Consider the following 20,701-nt stretch of genomic DNA (forward strand, 5'->3'; position numbering starts at 1 on the left):
TCAGCGTCCCCGGTTAGTTTTCTGATTGCAGTTCTCCCCCTCATGCAGTTATGGGGGCAGTGCTGTTCACCTGGCAGACACTTAGCTTAGGAAGTACTTTCCTGTGGTGTCATTATTCACTGAGTGACAGAACCACCAAATTTTAGAGAATGGAGAAGACTGGAGAGATTTAAACTTCTCCTTTTAGATGGAAATGAGAAAAATTGAGGCTCAGAAAGGTTGAGAGACCTGTCTATGTTAGCGGTTAAACCAGGCTTACTCCTGGCATCTCCTGAGTTCTAGTCCATTGCCCTTCTTACAACTTCATTTTGTCTAAACCAGCAGGCACCTTGACCTGGAGACTGCAGATTGTCACGTCTTCCTGCATTTCCCCAGACACAGTGATCATTTCCTCACCTGTGTGGAAAGACGATGGGTTTCGCCTTTTTTACTTTTCCACTTCGTTAGTTTTAACCTTGGGCCACTTACTTAGCCTCTTTGCCTAATGTTCTTTATATGTTTTGATGAGAATACTATTCTCGTAAGGTGGTTGTCAGGATTAAGTTAGATGGCCTTTTCTTTGTGCTCAGTGTATATTAAGAATTTGGTAAATGTAGTTTTTTTCCTCCTTTCTTTCTTTTCCCCTGGAGCACTTCCCACATTGTATTTATTTTACACATGCCAGGTGGGATTCTTGGAGATTTCCCCTCAGTAATCTCTCAACTTTATATGTTTAATAGTATTATGTGGTCTATGGGTATAATTCTTAAAAAACAAAGCATTCAAGGCTACTCGTTGAATAGGAGTGCTGCTGCCATAGTTCAGTTGTCTGTCAGAGAAGGATCAGGCACCTCTTGTTCATTTTCAGTACTCATAACAATTCTATAATAAACAGACCTTGCTTCCTATATATGTTACTTGTCTGAGCCTTGTTTTGACCTTAAGAGAATTTCATTGTAATTCTTCAAGGAAAAGGTATTGTTTGGTTCCTTTGGCTCCTGGTCTCTGTCCCTGACTGTTTCTGTGATTGCCTTGCAGAGCTTGGAGGAACGTCGGTGCGATGATGGAGCATCTCAGGAGGACGAGGGGTTTATGGGCATGTCCCCCCTCTTACAAGCCCACCACGCCATGGAGAGAATGGAAGAGTTTGTGTGCAAGGTAAGGTGGCCCTTTCTTGTTGTTTCCGTGCTGTATGTTTAGTCCTTCCCAAACAGGACACTTTAAGGAGAGAGGCGTGTGGCGGTGTGGGGGGCAGAAGCAGTGTCAAGACTTTAACCCTGTTCAAGGCACAGGTTCTGTTTGCCTGCATAGCCGTGATAAAGGTTTGATAGCACTACATTGTCCAGCTGGGAAGCAAGGCTTTCCTGAAAATAGGTTCACAGAGTAGATGTCTTGTTGACCATTTAGACAAGACAGAATGGAAAAGTTGGGGGGGTTCGATGCCTGGAGATGCTGAAGTGCCATCTCCAAGTCCCTTGAATCTGTTCTACTGTGATAGCAAATGTGCTACTCTTCTTAGGGATCGTGTGGCTCATCAGACTCCTCTTCAGGTAGGAATTGCCCAGTTTTCACACACGTCTGGTATCTTCAGTGTAGCTGGTATGTTTTCTGATTCATTAGGATCCACGTGGGGATTTTTCCCCCCTAAAATGGTAACTGGAATTGGGGTTGCTTGTTTAGAGAAAATGGTCAGGGACCCTGGTACGGGTATAGCCGCTCGGTCCATTCCGTAGGAGCCCTGGTAGGCATGACCTGAGGTCAGCACAGCACAGTGTGTGTGTGTGTGTGTGTGTGTGTGTGTGTGTGTGTGTGTGTGTGTGTGTGTGTGTGTAAATTCATTTATTAAACATTTTTGAAGGACTCTTGATCATTTAGAGAAAAATTTTTCTGACACTTAGCTTTTTCATGAGTTTTATGAAACCAAGACTTTTTATGCGTGTAGTCGTAGATCCTGAAAACTAAATTTAGGTTTTCCTACATTCATAATGATTCTAGAAACAATTGGGGCCAGTTGACTTAGAGTCCTATACTTTGGACCAGAGCTGAGAAGAGAATGTTATAATCTGGATATAGACATCTCTTCCAAGACAGAGGGATTGGGGAGTGGGGGGAGGAGTGGGGGGAGGAGTGGGAGGAGTGTCTAAACATTTATGGATCTACTTTTAGAGCCTCGGAAATTTGAATCATTGTTTGAAAACTGGTGAAGAAAAAGCCAAGCAAAACAATAGACCCATTCTAGTAATCAGTGTCTCTGGAGAATTGGCACAAAAGATATATTTTGTTTTTCAAAAAGCAAGTTTGGTGTTAAATCTCAAAGTTCAATAATATTCAGTGTCCGGCCATTAGGGACTTTTATATTAATGGATCCGTGGGGTCCTGTAGCTAACTTGACTGTCTTTTTGTTCTCCCTTCCGAACCAAGAGTAGAGAATAAAGCAGATAAAACTTTCCAGTTTAAGAGCTAATGGGTGAATAAATGGGCACTTTTTTGCTACAGACTATAATTTACTGAAGGAAAAGTAGTGATTATTACCAGCCCCTTATCATCCGCTAGCAGTGTGTCTGTGACCAGAGGGAGAGGCTTCCTGGGTCGCCCCACACACTGTGGCCCAGCACCAGACCGTCCTTGATAAACCTCATGACACAGGGTTCTTTCTTGGATTGGAAGCAAGTAGACAGTTTAAAATGAAGTGTCCTGTCACCTTGCTGGTCCAGGTACTTTCCCTTTTGGGAAAGCTTTTCTTGTAGGGATAGGGAACAAAACCATTTAGGCTTACAGAGCATCCAAGTTTGATCTTGGTGTCTCTTTCCCAGCCTTCAGTAGTTGCTGTTTACGAGCATCGTCAGGCCCATGTGGGATAGGAGGTGTTCTGTGGCTCACTTCTGTAAATTAAGTTTTGTGCATTATATGGTCTAATACAAACCTAGTGGATCATTGCTAAGATGTTTGATTTAGGCATTGTCCTTGTCAAGCTTATAAGTAGATGTGTCTTTGACTAAGCTGTGACCTTATTCTTCCCCAGGAGGGTAAAGAGAATACCTGTTTGGGTTGGCGTTTGGCTACACTGCAAGTTGAGCCACGTGGGTGCAGTGTCTGAAAATGACACTAATACAGTATAATTATGAAAGCACAGCTCCTTGGTCCAGTCTTCAGACACCAGAACGTTTGTTTAGAAACAATGGGGAAAGTCGCTCTGACAGTGTAAGCATGTAAGAAACTCGGCATTCTTTTGGACTATTTTGGCTGTGTGGTGGATGACACAGTAGCACTTTTCATATGATCACAGCAGAGCTGTTTCCATGTTGTGAACTGCCTTGAGGGAGGTGAGGATTGATTTCTATCTTAGAAAATAAAATTCTCCCAAAATAAAACAGAGTAGCAGCATCTTGTAACAAATTATTTTATTCTGTTGTATGTTAGGAGCAAGCAGGGAATGGCCAGAGTAGCCCAGGCCTCAGGTTTTGAGTTGGAAGGTGAAAGGGCCAGTGGGGAGGGTAGGGACAGAAGGGAGAGTAAGTTTGAGAGTGAAGAGTGTCACTGCTATTCTTCAGTTGTTTGTGCCCACTCCCTTTGGAGTTCCAGAGGATCAGTTCTCTGAAAACGCCCCTAAGGAAGGATTAGGGGGAGCAGAGGACAGCAGACTCTTGTGGAGGGAAAGGGTGAGCATGGTGGCTGGCAGGTGTGGGGTTCAGCCGTGCTGCTGGCCACAGGGGCGTCGATGTCAGAGTGGAAGCCACAGGTAGACATGCTACTGCATCCTTCCTTGCATCTTTTCGGCTCAGCAGAAGCAGGTTAGATTTTAGGCTTAAGTGATTTTGTGGTGTGAGCTCACTGGGCTGAGAGACATGATTAGGAGCAGAGTGAAGACACACACTTTTCCGGAGGGGCTTCCACACTCCTGATCCCTTTCCTTTAGAGTCTGATGGGGGCCTGACGGCGAGGAAAGGGGGGACCTGGAGGGCAGGAGGGCTGAGCCCCTTTGCCGGCTCCGCAGCGTTGGTCATCAGCTCTCAGGTGGCAGCCTGCGGGGACAGGCAGGACTGCGCATCACCTTTGGCGGGGATGCTGGGGTTTGCCGCCTCATTTATGAAGTGCTTTGGGTCATTTCCTGTGATCCTCACAGCTTCCTCACCAACTGATCGAAGCACTCGTGTCCTTGTTTTATAAATGCAGACACTGAGGCTTGAGGATTTTGTCATTAATTAAAGCTCATTCAACTGGTTAATGGCAGAGATCCAAGGTTTTCTGACTCCTGTGCTCTTCTCCACTTGCCGTATTTGCTGTGATGGGAAGAGAAAGAGTAAGGGAGAGGGAGAGACTTTAGCAGAAGGTACATAAGTGTGAGTCTAGGTTCTTCTTTCACCAACAGGGATATTAAGTATAAAAATGGTCTTACTTAACACGACAGGGATTTTTCAGAGGTAAAGTCTGTGGTGGAGGATGAAGGAAGGGTGGGGTGTCTGTATGGGTGGAACTTCAGCCCCCTCACTCTACCTTTAGCCAGATTGAAACAGAGCTTGAAAGCACTCTTTTTGGGTATTTTCTATAACTTCATTTCATTTGCTCTTCCCTTTTCCTAAGAAAAGTCCTGTCCCCGTCCCCCCATCCCCTGCCTTTAAAAAATGTTTTTCCTCAGTCAAGTTTTTAAAACCTCAGAATATAGGACATTATACTTTTGAATGTTATTTGTCTTTCTAAAGATAAGGTATTTTTTCTCATTATCAGCCAGTGTGGTAAGAGATAGCTGTCAGTATTGCTCAGTAGACATTAAACTCCGACGTATTTGCTAATGTTCTTCCAGGTCTGGGAAGGTCGGTGGCGAGTGATCCCTCATGATGTGCTACCCGACTGGCTCAAGGATAACGACTTCCTCTTGCATGGACACCGGCCCCCGATGCCTTCTTTCCGGGCCTGTTTTAAGAGCATTTTCAGAATACACACTGAGACAGGCAACATCTGGACACATCTCTTAGGTATGTAACAGCAGTGATACAATGTGATCATTCTGTTTCTCCCCCCACCAGTGTAATTGAGGGTAAGGACGGAACTTAAAAAATGTATTTTGGATTTGCCGTTTTTGTTTTCTGGATTTCTAATGATGAAGTTTCTCAGTGGTTGTCTCTGTGGTAGTCCTCGTTGACACGATGGTTTTATTATAGCTAGGTTGTATTTCTCTCTACTAGATTTTCAGACATGTCCTTAAACCAGGCAAAGGAAAAGGCACTGTACAGAATGGGTTTTAATGTTTTAATGAGCATGGAGAGGAAGGTAGTTATTTAATAGAAGTAAGCTGATTTTTGAAAGTCATTACTTAGAATATTCACAATTCAATTTCTGTTTGTCTTGAAGCAGAATGTGATCTATGATATTTCTTTCCATCATGATTGCACATTAAAGAAAGAATGCAGTGGAGGAGAGAACAGTCTTTTCAACAAATGATGTTGGGAAAAACTGAGTAACTATTATGCAAAAGAATGAAGTTGGACTCCTAATTCACACACCATATAGAAAAATTAAGATGGATCAAAGACCTAAACATAAGAGCTAAAACTATGAACCCATTAGGAGAGAACATAGATGTAAATCTTTATGACCTTGGACTAAGTGACAGTTTCTTAGAATTGACACCTAAAGCATAAGCAACCAAAGAAAAAATAAATTGGACTTGATCGAAATTAAAAACTTGGGACTTCGCTGGTGGTCCAGTGGTTAAGAATCCGCCTTCCAATGCAGGGGACACAGGTTCAATCCCTGATCGGGGAACTAAAATCCCACGTGCTGTGGGGCAACTAAGCCTGCATGCTGCAACTACTGAGCCCACACGCCACAACTAGAGGGAAGCCCGCATGCTGTAACTAAGACCTGATGCAGCCAAATAAATAAAATATTAAAAAAAATTTTTAAACTTCTGGGACTTCCCTGGCGGTACAGTGGTTAAGACTCCACAGTTCCAATGCAGGGGCCACGGGTTCGATCCCTGGTTGGGGAACTAAGATCCCACATGCTGTGCAGCGTGACCAAAAAATTAAAAAAAAAAAAACTTCTGTATGTCAAAGGACATTATCAAGAAAGTAAAAAGGTAACCCACAGAATGGGGGAGAATATTTGCCAATCATATATCTGGTAAGGGTCTAGTGAAGAATTCTTACAACTAAACAATAAAAAGACAACTCAGTTTTTAAAATGGGGAAAGCATCGGAATAGACATACAAGTGGCCAGTGAACACACGAAAAGGCACTCAGCATCCTGAGTCGTTTGAGGGAGGCGCAGTGAGCTACCACCTCACAATCACTAGAATGGCTGCTGTCACGAAGATGGAAAATAACAAGTCCTTGCCAGGATGTGGAAAGGCTAGAACTCACGTGCATTGCTGGTGGAAGGTAAAACGGTGCAGCCCACAGAAAATACTTTGGCAGTTCCTCAGAAAGTTAAACAGAGTTACTGGCAATTTTAATTCTAGGTATATATCCAAGAGAATTGAAAACATGTTTACACAAAAACGTGTACATGAGTGTTCTTAGCATTATTCATAATAATGCTGAAAGTGGAGACAGCCCATGTGTCAGCTGACGGGTGAATAAAATGCGGTATAATCCACATAATGGCCATAGAAGGGGTGGACTGCTGATAACGTACTACAGCACGGGTGGGCCTTGAAAACATGCGAAGTGGAAGGAGCCGGACACAAAGGCCAAGTATGGTATGATCCATATACATGAAATACCCAGAATGGGGAAATCCATAGAGACAGAAAGTAAGTTAGTGGTTGCCTAGGGTTGTCTAGTGGGGAATGGGAGATGGCTGAACAGGTATAGGACTTCTTTTTGGGGTAATGAAAATGTTCTAGAATTAAATGGTGGTGATGATCCCACAACCTTGTGAATATACTGAATAGTCTGGCCTGACCCCATTTGATGTGCATTTCTTACCCCGCATTTGATTTCCACTGTGACTGCAAGTTCCAGACTGCTAGTACAGTGAGAACAGAATAGACAGTCAAGTTTGTTGCTGACTTCTACTCGAGGGTAAATGCTTTATTAAATGGATCAAACAGAATCACTTAGTAAATGTTTAACTTCTTAATTTCTGTGCCAGTCTTGTGTTAAGTGGCCTTTCCCTAGGCAATAAGAACATGGTATCTCACTGTGAAGAACAGTTTAAAGACTGCTTATGAAATGGCCCAAATGGGCATTTCACTGTCCTTAACTCCCCAATCTGTTGGGCCAACGGGTGAGGACCAGAGAAGCATAAGGTTCCTTGACAGCTATTGGTGGAGAAAGCTGTATTTCCTAGCAGAGTTTGGAGGTATCAGCATTCACTGCAAAGGAAAATGCAGAATGGGCCTTTGAAACCTGGGCTACAATGTAAATGCCAAAAACTTTATAAATGAAATTTCACTTGGGATCTAGAGGTAGAAGTGGGTTTTTCTACTTTTTTAGTTCAATCTTTTTTTTTTAAAACATCTTTATTGGTGTATAATTGCTTTACAATGGTGTGTTAGTTTCTGCTTTATAACAGTGAATCAGCTATACGTATACATATATCCCCATATCTCTTCCCTCTTGCATCTGCGTCCCACCCTCCCTATCCCACCCCTGTAGGTGGTCACAAAGCACCGAGCTGATCTCCCTGTGCTATGTGGCTGCTTCCCACTAGCTATCTGTTTTACATTTGGTAGTGTATATAAGTCCATGCCACTCTCTTCTAGTTTTTTGAGAAGTAGCAGGCATTGTCTGTTTTCTTTTTTGGATTAGTAGTAAGTTATTCTGTATACTGAGTTTGTGAAACTGAGAAGCATATGATACCAACAGTATTTGGAGTAGACCAACATTTTGGATAAGGTTCAGTTATTTGGAAAAATTTGGAAAATTCTCATGGAACTTTCGATTTGGATGTCAGGATTGAAAACATAATCAGTATATAGCACTTCAGTGTATCTTCAAAAGGATAATCCTTTCTCTCTTCCCGTACTCTTTCCTAGGTTGTGTATTCTTCCTGTGCCTGGGGATCTTTTATATGTTTCGTCCAAACATCTCCTTTGTGGCCCCCGTGCAAGAGAAGGTGGTCTTTGGATTATTCTTCTTGGGGGCCATTCTCTGCCTTTCTTTTTCGTGGCTCTTCCATACAGTCTACTGCCACTCAGAAGGGGTCTCCCGTGTCTTCTCTAAGTAAGTACCTGCAAAGTGCATATTTGATCAGTGATGTAGAGTCCATGGGCTAGGGGAGAACTTCCAGCAGAGGTGGCAGGACCCTTGATACCATCCGCTGGGAACTTTGATCGGAACCTGTAGCAGGCAGTAATTTTTAACATTAAATGGATTTTTTTTTTTTTTCTGTCCTAGACTGGATTACTCTGGTATTGCTCTTCTCATTATGGGAAGCTTTGTCCCTTGGCTTTATTATTCTTTCTACTGTAACCCACAACCGTGCTTCATCTACTTGATTGTCATCTGTGTGCTGGGCATCGCAGCCATCATCGTCTCCCAGTGGGACATGTTCGCTACCCCGCAGTACCGGGGGGTGAGAGCAGGTAAGAGCTCGCCGAGGGCCCACGCTGGACCCGCATCTATTTGCCAGGCTTCGTTAAAGGGTCACTGTTGCCCAAGCATTACGTGAGGTACTTGTGGTGCAAAGATGGAGAAATCACAGTTCCTGTTCTCGAGGGCCTCGTAATGTAGTAGGGGTGTCAGAGTGGAGGGGGTGCTGAGCTATTGCAGTTGACGTATTTGGGGCAATACAGTGTACATGAGTTTAGGCCCATACACTGTCCTTATGGCTGTGGCTCCGTAACCTTTGTAAAATAATGATTCCTCTTTCTCAGCTCAAGGTGTACTTTTTATAGTGATTAGTTTTTTTTGTTGTCATTTTTTGTTTTGTTATGTATTTTCATTTTATTAAAAAAATTTTTTTTCCTATGTATTTTCATTTTAAAATGTGTAAAAAAGAAGTCTTCACTCCCAACTGATTGTGTTCTAAACCACACATCTTTTCTGATGTAGAGATAAAGAGGCTTTTTATATTTAGGATAATGCCTGTTTAGTTGGAGATCAGTGGAAAGCCAAAAGCCCCTTCCTGTGTGAGGGCCTAGACTGGTGACTGACCCCTCGGAGCCAGGGCTGTGTCTTCAATTTTCTACCCACCCAGTGTCAAACCCAGTACCTCCTGAGAATGAACAGGAAGTATTAGAAGGAATACTTTTCCTTTCAACCTTTTTGTTTTAAACCATTTTGTATCAAAGTCTAAGCCACAGTTTATCTGCAGTTACCTAGAAGGTTAGAAGTTAGAATTAACTTCGTGTTAATGAGCACTGTTGTAACTCTGTCCTCTTCCCTTTTGAGGATTTCTTTGAGCACGTGAGCAGTGGTCAGGGTTGGCTGCAAGTGTTACTGAACCAGACCTGGGTCTGCTTGCTGTGCCAGTCTGCTGACACCGGCTTGTGGTGGAGGACAGCGCAGCATTTATATTGTGAGGCGCCAGACGAGGAGTCCGGGGCAGCTAGTGCTCAGAAAACTTGAACTCCCTGATGGTTTGGGGGGAACAGTTTTTATAGGCAAAATTTGGGGGAGGTCTGCATGGTGTGTGACCTCCCTCTGATTGATTGATGGGGGGGTAACCGGGTGGTGTTCCAGAAACCTCAGTCGTTGGCCTTCTGGTTGCAGCCAGTCTGGGGTCCCCACGCTTGTGCTCAGCCTGAAGTCACCATCCTCCGCCGGGTGGGCCCCAGTTCCTATAGAAGAGCTCTGAGACATGCATCAGGTTGGGTCCCTTGAGGAGGAACCGGACCGTGTGCCCCTTTCCTGCACTGTTGTTCTTGACTGCTCCGCCTTTGCTTCTGCATTCCCTCACTCCTCTAATTAGTAACTGTTGGAATCTGCCCTTGGAATTCAGGAAAGGTCTAGGAGGCTGAAACCTTTTTCCTGCAAATAAGAAATGGGGGACACGGAAGGGCTTTTGTGCCTGGGAGGGCCCCACCAGGTCCTGCTGGGTTTCAGTCCCCCCCTTTCCTGTGATATGCCTCAATCTTGGGGGGAACAGGTATTGGACAAGAAGACAACGTTTTGAATAGAGGCTGATCATGAACTCGCAGAGAACTTGGTTTCCCCAGCGGTGCTCAGCTGTGGTGTTCAGCCCGGAGCACGAGACATGGGAACGCTTCGGTTGAGTGGAGCTGCGTGGCCTGCGGTCTGTGCACATCAGAGGGTCCACGTTCCTGAGCCTTTGGCTTTGGGAATGATGGGCACGACCACGAGCAGCCTCCGCTTAACACGTGGAGGAGAAGCGCAGTGAAGGGATAGGAGCACGATGGTTTCGGGGGTGGGGGTGGGGTAGGAAATAGTGAGTCAGCACTGCCCTTGTTCCACCCTAGGGGATGCCCGTGTCATCTACGAGTGTGCACTCGGCATTGGTGCACAGGTATTGGTGCACATCGGTGGGCGCTTGCTTGTAACATCCAAAGCAAGTAATAGGCACCTCGTTTTTGAGAAAGCTTATTACCAGATGGTGGTTTGTTTGGCAAAGGTCATTCTTACTTGTGTGTCAGAACGTGGGAGCAGCTCCTGGCTGCTGAGGGACGTCCCTGTGGTGCTTTGTTGACCCACTCCCTTCACAGTGGTTTTAGATCCGCGTTACCTTTAAACTTTTTTGGATCGTGACATTTTCTGTTACAACCCTAAACATGTCTTATTTTTTATATATATATATATATATATATATATATATATATATAAAATAATAAAACTTGGACAAAATGGCACTTAACCCTCCACTTGACACAGTCTGATTTTTTTTAATATTTTTTATTTTAGTCTAGTTCATTAAAAAAAAAAAGCCTCATCCAGACTCAGTTTGTCTCATAACCTAGGTCATATCCAGAAGTTTGAAAAACACTGCTGTAGAGGGTTTTGAGGGCAGTCCGCTGTGATGGAGCCTTGCTGACACACTGTATCTGACCGGTGCTCTGGGGCCCTCTCCCTTCCTCATCCCCACCTCCGTCCTTTCCACCCTACTCTCCCCCCAGGAATGTCTGGTGCCTCAAAGGGAAGATGAAGTATGTAAAACTGCTCTGTACTGTGTCTTTAAAGTATCTGTGTATCTGTGTATCTTTAAAGAAGCAGCATTTAGGGGTGCTTTGAGCAAACCCCTAGAGCTGTCTGTTTCTAAAACACTCAGCAGCATAATTCCAGACCCCTTGAAGACTGCTGACTTGTTAAGCTAAGCCTTTCTCAACAGGAGGCTCTTTGCATTTGTAAATAGATCTCCTTTTTAGAACTTAGATGTGCTGTCTTGCATGTCAGAATCACAGAGTTTGAAGAACCTTCATTTTCCTTTTGACCAAAAAGCTGATGTTGTTGCATCCTGCTGCGAAATATTCAGTTTACAGAATCACTGGTACTGTGCCAAAGTTCTCCTTCCTCGTTTTCACTGTGTTCTTACGATTCCCAGGAGTGTTCTTGGGCCTTGGCCTGAGTGGCGTCATTCCCACCTTGCATTATGTCATCTCGGAGGGCTTCCTGAAGGCCGCCACCATAGGGCAGATCGGCTGGTTGATGCTGATGGCCAGCCTGTATATCACGGGAGCAGCCCTGTACGCTGCCCGCATCCCCGAGCGCTTCTTTCCCGGCAAGTGTGACATCTGGGTGAGTATGGTCAGGGGTGGTCAGTGTCTATCCGTCCATCTGTTAGTGGGTTATTGGCAGACGGGGAAGTGGAATAACTGAGGAAGGTTCAGACTCACAATCCAGATATGTGTATCCTAGCCCTCAGTCTCCCTCATGATTTGTGTCTCTCTGGACAGTAAGTACCGTACTGACTAGTGTTTATTGGTAACTGACATGCGGTGGTGCCTGGCACAGAGCTGAGGGAGCGCTTTACAGGGACGGCCTCGTTAGATACACTGGCCCCGTAAAGTGTAACAGCTGCTATCAGTGCCTTCACTCGACAGCTTGGGAAATGAGGGTTCGGGAGATTAGGTAACTCCTTATCCAGCACCCCTGCCTATTAGGTGGCAGGAGTGGAATTTCAGTCTGTGCCCCTGTGCCCTACACTGTGTGGCAGGTCTTCTAGTCCTTCTTCGTCTGGTTTCCTCGTGTATGAGATGAGGGTGACAGAGCAGGTTTTTACCAAGGTCCTTTTTGATACCAAAGTTCAGTGATCTGTAATGAGGGACTGATACACATGTTTGGCTGGAAGAGGAGGTAGGATAACTAGATGTGGTTAATGGTAAGAAAGGAGGAGAGAGGGGGCAGAAAATACAAGGGACCAATAGACAGACACTTTTGTAACTGAAGGTGGCCTGAGGCGTGTCAGCAGTGCGGTGCTGTCTGACGTGGGACCCGACCTTCCGGGATTCTGCTCCTCCTGCCGCTGCTGATGATCACAGACTGAGCTGGTCCTCTGTCCCTTCAAAGCTTAGCTCTTCATGTAAAAGAAAATGCTAGTTTAGGTCATCTTTGGAACTTCGAATGAACAAATTTATCTTTCTGAGATTGCCTCATCATAGTTTTGACATTGATATGGAGAAATTTTCACACCCCTCCCCGCCTTTTTGGAAAATGAATCCCCTTTGGCTTCCTCGGAAGTATTTCTTCGGAAGTGGCTTGTGGATCCCTCTAGTTTACACTTCTAAAATCAATGTCTTTCCCTTGATAATTGGTTTTGCCATTTTTCATGTTGAGACTATAATGAGAGAATAGTGTAAGTTTTGAAGTCATACTTGGTACACTGAGCAATAACCCCCTTTGATATGAGCTAGCATTCGGCAGAACAATTAAATCAGAACCATCACATGCTTGTAGACCAGCTTCTGACTTGAGAAGGAAGTAGAAGGCCCTGCTTTCCTAGTCCTTTTAAAATAATAATAATAAATAAATACATTTATTTGTTTATCTTCGGCTGTGTTGGGTCTTTGTTGCTGCGCGCAGGCTTTCTCTAGTTGCGGCGAGCGGGGGCTACTCTTCGTCGCAGTGCACGGGCTTCTCATTACAGTGGCTTCTCTTGTTGCAGAGCACGGGCTCTAGGTGCGCGGGCTCAGTAGTTGTGGCGCACGGGCTTAGTTGCTCCGCGGCATGTGGGATCTTCCCGGACCAGGGCTCAAACCCGTGTCCCCTGCATTGGCAGGTAGATTCTTAACCACTGCGCCACCAGGGAAGTCCCTTTCCTAGTCTTTTTTAAAAAATAAATTTGTTTATTTTATTTATTTTTGGCTGTGTTGGGTCTTCGTTGCTGTTGCGCGGGCTTTGTCTAGTTGCAGCGAGCGGGGAGGCTGCTCTGCGTTGCAGTACGCGGGCTTCTCATTGCGGTGGCTTCCCTTGTTGTGGAGCACAGGCTCTAGGCGTGCGGGCTTCAGTAGTTGTGGCGTGCGGGCTTCAGTAGTTGTGGCGCGCGGGCTTCAGTAGTTGTGGTGCGTGGGCTTAGTTGCTCCGCGGCATGTGGGATCTTCCCGGACCAGGACTCAAACCCATGTCCCCTGCATTGGCAGGTGGATTCTTAACCACTGCGCCAGCAGGGAAGTCCCCCTCTACTAGTCTTTTGATGTCGTATCTTCATGTAATTCTGGCATCTTAGAGCTGAAGGAAACTCTAGCCACCAGGTATTTTGACCCTCGACCCCATCCTGGAAGTCCCTTTGTTTCCTAGGAGAGCAGCATTTAAATGATGTCCTAGTCCATGACAGCAGTGAGGGAAACACCCCTGTGTCTGACCGTCGCCTGCTGCTCGGCATCACGGGGTTCTCAGGGCTTTGTGGCCTGTTGGCAGCACCTGCCCCGAGTCCGCCAAGTCCCCAGTGTCAGGCACGCATGTGTTCATGTCTCGAGCTTAGGGCTGCAGCTTGATTTCTGTGGGGACAGCTGGCCTTCAACTCAGCAGGATGTGATATGCCTGCCGCATGCTCCGAGGTCTGTGGATGCCTGGAATCTGAGCTGTGGCATCCACCCCCACCCCCTGCTCGGCGTAAATGATCTTCAGGACCTTCTGCCAACGTTTAACAATGTGTCTCTCTCCCCCCACACCCCGCCCTGCTCCAGTTTCACTCCCATCAGCTCTTCCACATCTTCGTGGTGGCCGGCGCTTTCGTTCACTTCCACGGTGTCTCGAACCTCCAGGAGTTCCGCTTCATGATCGGCGGAGGCTGCAGTGAAGAAGATGCACTGTGATACCTGCCGGTGGCCGGGGACTGTGACCCTTAACCAGGGCCTGCGGTGCCTGCAGGCCCCCCCACTGGCCGGCGACGCCAGTACCGGAGGAGCCCCAAACCCTGGCAGCCTCGCGGGCTTTGTGATGCCCCAGGGCTCCAGGTGGTCTGCAACTGGGAAGAGAAAACAAAAATAAATCCCACCTCAGAGGTGGAGAAGAGGAGAGACGACCCAAACCCTGCCTTGTTCTTGGGTCTGCCGAGTGAGGGCACTGTGAGACCTGGGCAGGCTGGCTTCTGATCCGTGTCCTGCTTCTTCGTAGATGTCGGGACAGTTTAGCTGGAGGCTCATTCTTCTCCCTCCTCTCTCCTGAAAACAGTAACGCAAACCAGTTTCGGTGAACATTTATATCCTATAAGGGGTGGGGTGTGCTTTTGGGAGAACAAAGAAATTAATGTAAATAAGATTTCTAACTTACTGTTTAAATAAAAATTTATATAAATGTTTAAAACATAGGGGTAGGGGAGGGAGGGACGATTTTTGTATAGAACGAAACATTCAAGTACCACACACTGTTTCAATTTTGCACAAGCGACGGCAGGATGATCAGGTGACAGCCCCAGAATGTATAATGCCTTGTGCACCAGGGTGCCTTCTGAAGGCTGGCATACCTTGGGCCCTGGTGGGGCAGAGCCTACGGCCCAGCCCGGCAGTCGCATGGCCGCTCTCGCACCTGAGAGCCCTCGGGAGCCTCAAGGTGGACGGGAGCAGCGTGCGTTTTCTCAGTGGAAACAGCACGTGAGAGGCTAACAGGATGTGTTAGATCAAGGCTCTAGTGACTGTGTCATTAGAGAGAGCCACCTACTTGGGAAAGTCACTTAGGCTGGCAGAGGGGGCACCGTTGCACAGGGGCCCATCGCAGTCCTTCCTGGCGTCCTCTTCAACTTGGTGGCGACTTGGCTGGCTGCCAGGGGTGGGGTGGGGGTGAGTGTTCCGTGTCTTTGCTGTGGAGCTCTGGACCACCCTGTACGTTTTCCTCCATGAAACTACCCTTCCTCCCCCCGGGAATAAAAATCGACCTTTCCTGGCATCACAGTTCCTGGCATGGAGCCAGCCACAGAGGGATTCCAGGTGCCCCCGACACATTTACGTGGGTGAGAGAACGTTTGCCTGTGGTGCTGTCCTGGTGACCCTGGGTGGCAGGTGCATCACCTCTCCACGAACAGGAAAGCCAGCGGCATGCCCCTAAAGCAGAGCCCACTGCCCTGCCAGTGCCTGAGTGGCCAGCACCCCACTTTTCAAGGCTAGTGTGGTGGCGAGTCTTACAAGGAAATGCTATGTTATTGCCGTGGGGTCTGGCCAGATCCTGGAAGCTGTTAAGTCTTTGAAGAGCTGCTCGAAGTGAAAAAGGCTGCTCATGTCCCAGAGGTGCCCTGTTAGGGTGTCAGAAGGCGGTAGGGGAGGGTCTGGCTCACGAAATCCTGACCTGGGCTCATGGGAGGGCCATCAGAATAACCCTTGAGTCCAGTTTCTTACTCTCAGCCAAGATTCTAGGCGGTTAAACTACATCCTCGGGGTGGCGGGGACTAGCAGTGAACATCGAGTCCCTGAGCGTGGGGGTTGGCAGCCTCCAGGGGGTGTTTGCGGGTATGGGAAGGGTCTCCTATTTATTCAGTATGGGGTTTTTCCTTGGTTATACTTTCTCGCCCCTTCCAATCTCCAGCAAAAGCTGGGAGCCAGGAAGAAAGAATCCATTGAAGAACTTGCGAAGAACTTAAGAGAGTTTTGATTCTGAGTGAGGTCACTGCCCTGGGTGCCGGGTGGGCTCAGCGAAAGACTCAGTGGGGGAGCCGGTGCCGTGCCGGCAGAAGGATGAGCGGTGTCACTCCCATGGGGAAGCCCAGCCCAGCAGGACAGGCCCACCTGGGAGGAAGCACACTTCGCTTCATGAAGCAGCAGCACATATCAGAAGCCACACTTGCTCTTCGGTCACGCACCTCGGGGGACAGGGCGTGTGTCTGCACAGCCCTGTGACGGCACCAACAGAAGCGGCAGTCCAGGGCCCGGTCGCCCCACACTGCAAAGGAGGGGCGGAATCTGGCTCAACATAGCACAGACCCTTAGGAAAATGAAGCTAACACCACTCAAGACGTCCTCCAGTAGCAGCTGCCGCTCGCTCTGGGGAGCGTGGCGGCGTGTACGCCCATCCGCGGGTGTGTCTGCAGCTCCTACCCCGCCGTTCGCGCTTGTCTCAGCTCGCTGAGAACTCTCACAGGTTGGCGCCTGGATGCCTTACTCTCAGCAGGCAGAGGCTTGCTTGCTCTGTGCAGATTTTAATTTTCTTTTTGGGTCCTAGGCTGGTTAGGACCGCTAACAGCTTCATCCTTTCACCATTAAATAGTGGCCTTTTCAGTATTTTCCCCCTTACCGTTTATAAGTTGCTGAAGCCACAAAGCACAATTTTGGGGATCATAGAGGGTTGGGATTCCAGAAAGGCATTTATGTGATGGTTCCATTCACCATGGGATTTCCCTTCTTGCTGTATTGCTCACCTTCTAATAAAAAGAACCAAATGGAATATGAACTTTGTTGTTTTTACTGCCTCAACTTTCCTTTTGGTACTTCTTACTTGAAGCCTGAACTTAGTCACTGAAGCTTAAATTTTCGGAAATGTCCCAGTCTGAGTGCTGAAGACCATTCTGAAAAAGCTCTCCGTGGACTAACTTTTCAACAAGTTAAGATCTTCTGGAATTATTAATAGAATTCTTTGGCCACTAGGGGTAGTTTCTATACTGAATAGAGTATCTGAGGACATTTAGGGGGTGTGTGTACTCAGTTGGGCTACCAATTGTTTGAAAGTTACATTGTATACTGTCACTTCCACATATAACGTTGAGGGTTTGCGCAAGTTGAAAATTCTCGCAATTTTAGATAGCCTTGTAATTTGTGTATTTTGCGTTTCCGTTGAATTTTCTTAATGTGTTATAAGGCAGGCAGGATAGTAATGAGTTAATAAAGATGGTGCAGTTTAAAAAACAAAGTGCTTACGCCCAACTCAGATTTTCCCAGCCTTCGTGCTTTCATCATAACTGGGGGTACCAGGTGTAGAATGGAGGGGAGAGCTAGCTCTAAGGGGGCAGTTCTTAATTTATTGTTAAAGTTACAAAAATACTACCTAAGGAGTGCCTCATGCAGAGGGATCTGTTAAAGGCCTCAATGCCTCATCTGACGGTAAGCAGCACCCACCGAACACGTCTCTTGTTTTATAGGTGAGGAGGCTACAAGAGGTGGGTCTGACGCCCATGCCAGCATTCTTTACACAAAGAAGAACACCGGATTAAAGGGTCTCATGTATATTGACCCGAAGGTTGGGCGTTTGTTAGCCCTTCCATGTAATTTGAGAAAAGAGAGGAAATCCCAACCCTTTTGCCTTAGGTAAATTTAGTATTTTCAGGGGGATTTCCAGTATTTGGATGAATTCTCACTTTAAGTGTAGAAATTACTTGAGGGTTTTTGCGTAGGTCACCCGGGAATGGGAACTGGTGCCGTCCTGTTCTTGGTGACAGTCCTCGAGGCCTACAGACACCGCCTGGTTTTCCCTAGTCCTTTGCTGAGCTGGAAGGCTTTCTCAGCCATGTCCGTGGCCTTGGAAAGGAAGTGGATAGGGATGTTTGAATCTGGGCCGACGGTTGCTAGGGCTCTGCGGCCTGGAGACAGCTCCAGGTGCCGTTGCTTCCGAATCGCCCCAGGAATAATCCCTGGTCTCCAGAGGGGTCTGCTCCGCACGGAGCACTGACCCCAGTCCCTGTGTCCCGCTGGAGGGATTTTCCCACCTTCAGCTGCCTGCCTTGGGGCAAACAAGTCCAGTCCAGCCCTACCTTCCGCAGTGATGGCAGATGTCCAGCCACGCGGGAGGGAAGGCCTCTCACTGCTGCCCTGGCCTGGGGACAGCACCCGGGCCTGCTGGGACCCGGCCCCGCTTTCTCACCTGTGAGCCCAGCTCCCCGAGGTCAGCAGCCCTCAGATGAGCCGCAGGGATTGGCTAGCGTCTTTGCCAACCTCTTGCTCTCATTCCTCCTCCGTGTTTGCTTCTTTGACTTCGAGAGGTGTCTGCTCCCTTGCCCTCCCAAACCGAAACTCCACGTGGCGTTGTGAAGCGGTGGTTGGAGCCTTTTACCTGACAGCAGCACTTCCATTAAAATACACACATTACTAGGCAGGCTTAGGAGTTAGTATATCCCTGCCCTGAGGAAGGCACTGGCAGTACCTTGCGCTCTCGGTCTCCCACGAGGTGACGGTGTTTATAGGAATAGGGATTTCAGGACTCTGTCCCCGGAATCTTGCCATCGATTAAATGGCTTTGGTTTTAACTTTGTTCCTCAGAAATCAAGGTGATGGCTCTTTAGCTTGAGCCAGGCTGCCCCCTGCTGTCCTTTGGGGCTGGTTAGAACCATAGTGTATCAAACGGTTTTTGCTTCCGTTGGTTCTGAAAGGGAGTTCAGGCCTTACAGTCCACTCCTGGCCATGCGGAGACGGGGCTGAAGCAGACGAGGCCAGGAGTTACCCCAGCAATTAAAATACTAATTTTAATTTTTACATTAAAATAAATTATTTTTTTAAGTTTATTTTTGGCTGCATTGGGTCTTCACTGCTGCACACGGGCTTTCTTTAATTGTGGTGAGCGGGGGCTACTCTTCTCTGTGGTGTGCAGGCTTCTCATTGCAGTGGCTTCTCGTTTCAGAGCACAGGCTCTAGGCGCGTGGGCTTTGGTAGTTGTGGCTCATGGGCTCTAGAGCTCAGGCTCAGTAGTTGTGGCGCACGGGCTTATTTGCTCCGCGGCATGTGGGATCTTCTCAGACCAGGGCTTGAATCCATGTCCTGTGCATTGGCAGGCGGATGCTTAACCACTGTGCCACCAGGGAAGTCCCTCATTTTTAAAATTTTTGGCTGCGTTGGGTCTTCGTTGCGGCGCGCAGGCTTTCTCTAGTTGTGGCGAGCCGGGGCTCCTCTTCATTGCGGTGCGTGGGCTTCTCATTGTGGCGTCTTCTTTTGTTGTGGAGCACGGGCTGTAGCTGTGCAGGCTTTAGTAGTTGTGGCACACGGGCTCAGTCGTTGCAGCGTGAGGGCTCTAGGGCATGCCTAAGCTTGGTTTTTAAATTAGGTGGCCGGGACTTCCCTGGTGGTTCAATGGATAAGACTCTGTGTTCCCAATGCAGGGGGCCTTGGTTCGATCCCTGGTCGGGGAACTAGATCCTGCATGCATGCTGCAACTAAGAGTTCGCATGCCACAGCTAAGAAGTCTGCATGCCACCACTAAAGATCCCGTGTGCTGCCACTAAGACCTGGTGCAGCCTAAATAAATAAATAAATAAATATTTTAAAAATTACCTGGCCAAGAGAGTTGATAAATTTGCCTGAAAAGGCTCTCCCTGGTTGGGTGGGGAATGGGACGCTGTCCTGGAGAGAGGCTGGCAGTCAGGGTCTGGGCTTGTACTGTTGCTGCAGAAGGGTGCAGGGTAGCCAGGGGCCCCAGCAGGGAGGGGCCGTTGCCACGAGGTCTCTGTGACACCAAGTGGGGAGCTGGGCTGCAGCAGCCGAGGGGGCGGGAGACGGGCACCCCGCTGCCTCCTCGCCCACCTGTGCCAGGTGGGCACCTGTGACCTCGCCTGTTGTTCTTGACATCCAAATGGTCATTCCTCCAGGCTCTCCGCCACGAAACAGGATGCTCTGATAGATGAGAGTAGGTGACATGTAACTAGTGCTGACTGCAGGCCACACAGTTTCAGGCTCAGTACATGAGCCTCGCATTCACGCCTCACAATACTCTTCCAATAACTTGGAGCCAGGTTTCAACTCCGAGCCTGGGCTTCCTGTTCCAGGAGCCAATAGGGCCCACGGCGGAGGGTGGTTGTACGGGTTGGATGAGTTGGTGCCTGTTAACTTCCACGGTGCGTTCAGCTCTCCAAGCACTGTTCTGCCTCGCAAACTGGCTGCTGAGTGAGCTGGCCTTGGCCCTCACCTTCTCTGAGGCTGGAGTTCAGCTGTCACTGGGCCACTGGTGCCCACCTCACAGGTAGATATGGGGAACGTGACAGCAGTGGGAGTAACGTGTCCTCACGTGGAAGGCGCTTCACGAACGTCATCATGTGTTTGAAGGAGTTGGCGAGGCTGTTTGCTGGTGGGAAGCTTGCATGTGCGAGTGTGGGGGGCTGGGAGGGGGTCCCCAGAGGCCCAGCGCGCATGGTCCTTGCTCGTCATGGGGCTGGGCTGGACCTCCTCCTGGGAGGCCGGTTAAACTCAGAGATCGGAGGCCACCCCAGAGTTTCTGCACTGTTCCTCCTTTAGTGTTGCTCCCACAGTGGGGACTGTGGTCCCTGGGGAGCCGGCTCTACGGGGGAGGAAGCCCCGGCACCGAGACCCTGAGGGAGGGGTACCCAGATGTGTCTCCCTTCCCACTGGAGTCCGCTTTGCAAATTGCAGTGTTCCCCAAAGTTCCAACCCCAGGGACAGAGTCAGGTAGTCTCGTAGATCAGTGGCCAGAAAAAGACCAGCCTGGGACCTGGACCTCCTGGGGGCCTGGAGCTCTCAGG

The 20,701-nt window shown here is 48.0% G+C and overlaps 1 protein-coding gene across 3 annotated transcripts in view; it reads left to right on the forward strand.

Moving 5' to 3' along the window:
• The window catches only part of ADIPOR2 (adiponectin receptor 2), a 52,500-nt gene extending 35,805 nt beyond the window's left edge, over positions 1-16,695 (forward strand). For 2 of the 3 annotated variants that reach the window (XM_032645406.1, XM_032645407.1), the window contains exons 4-9: positions 1,018-1,137; positions 4,781-4,952; positions 7,962-8,148; positions 8,323-8,510; positions 11,423-11,616; positions 14,004-14,622. In XM_032645406.1, coding sequence (XP_032501297.1) covers positions 1,018-1,137; positions 4,781-4,952; positions 7,962-8,148; positions 8,323-8,510; positions 11,423-11,616; positions 14,004-14,132 — 990 coding nt within the window. In that variant the 3' untranslated portion in view covers positions 14,133-14,622. Of the gene's footprint in view, positions 1-1,017; positions 1,138-4,780; positions 4,953-7,961; positions 8,149-8,322; positions 8,511-11,422; positions 11,617-14,003 lie in introns of all 3 variants that reach the window. The other variant, XM_032645405.1, reaches the window with a different exon arrangement.
• Positions 16,696-20,701: the final 4,006 nt, after the last annotated feature.

The sequence above is a fragment of the Phocoena sinus genome, chromosome 10 (genome assembly GCF_008692025.1).
Source record: "Phocoena sinus isolate mPhoSin1 chromosome 10, mPhoSin1.pri, whole genome shotgun sequence".
Classification (NCBI taxonomy): domain Eukaryota; kingdom Metazoa; phylum Chordata; class Mammalia; order Artiodactyla; family Phocoenidae; genus Phocoena; species Phocoena sinus.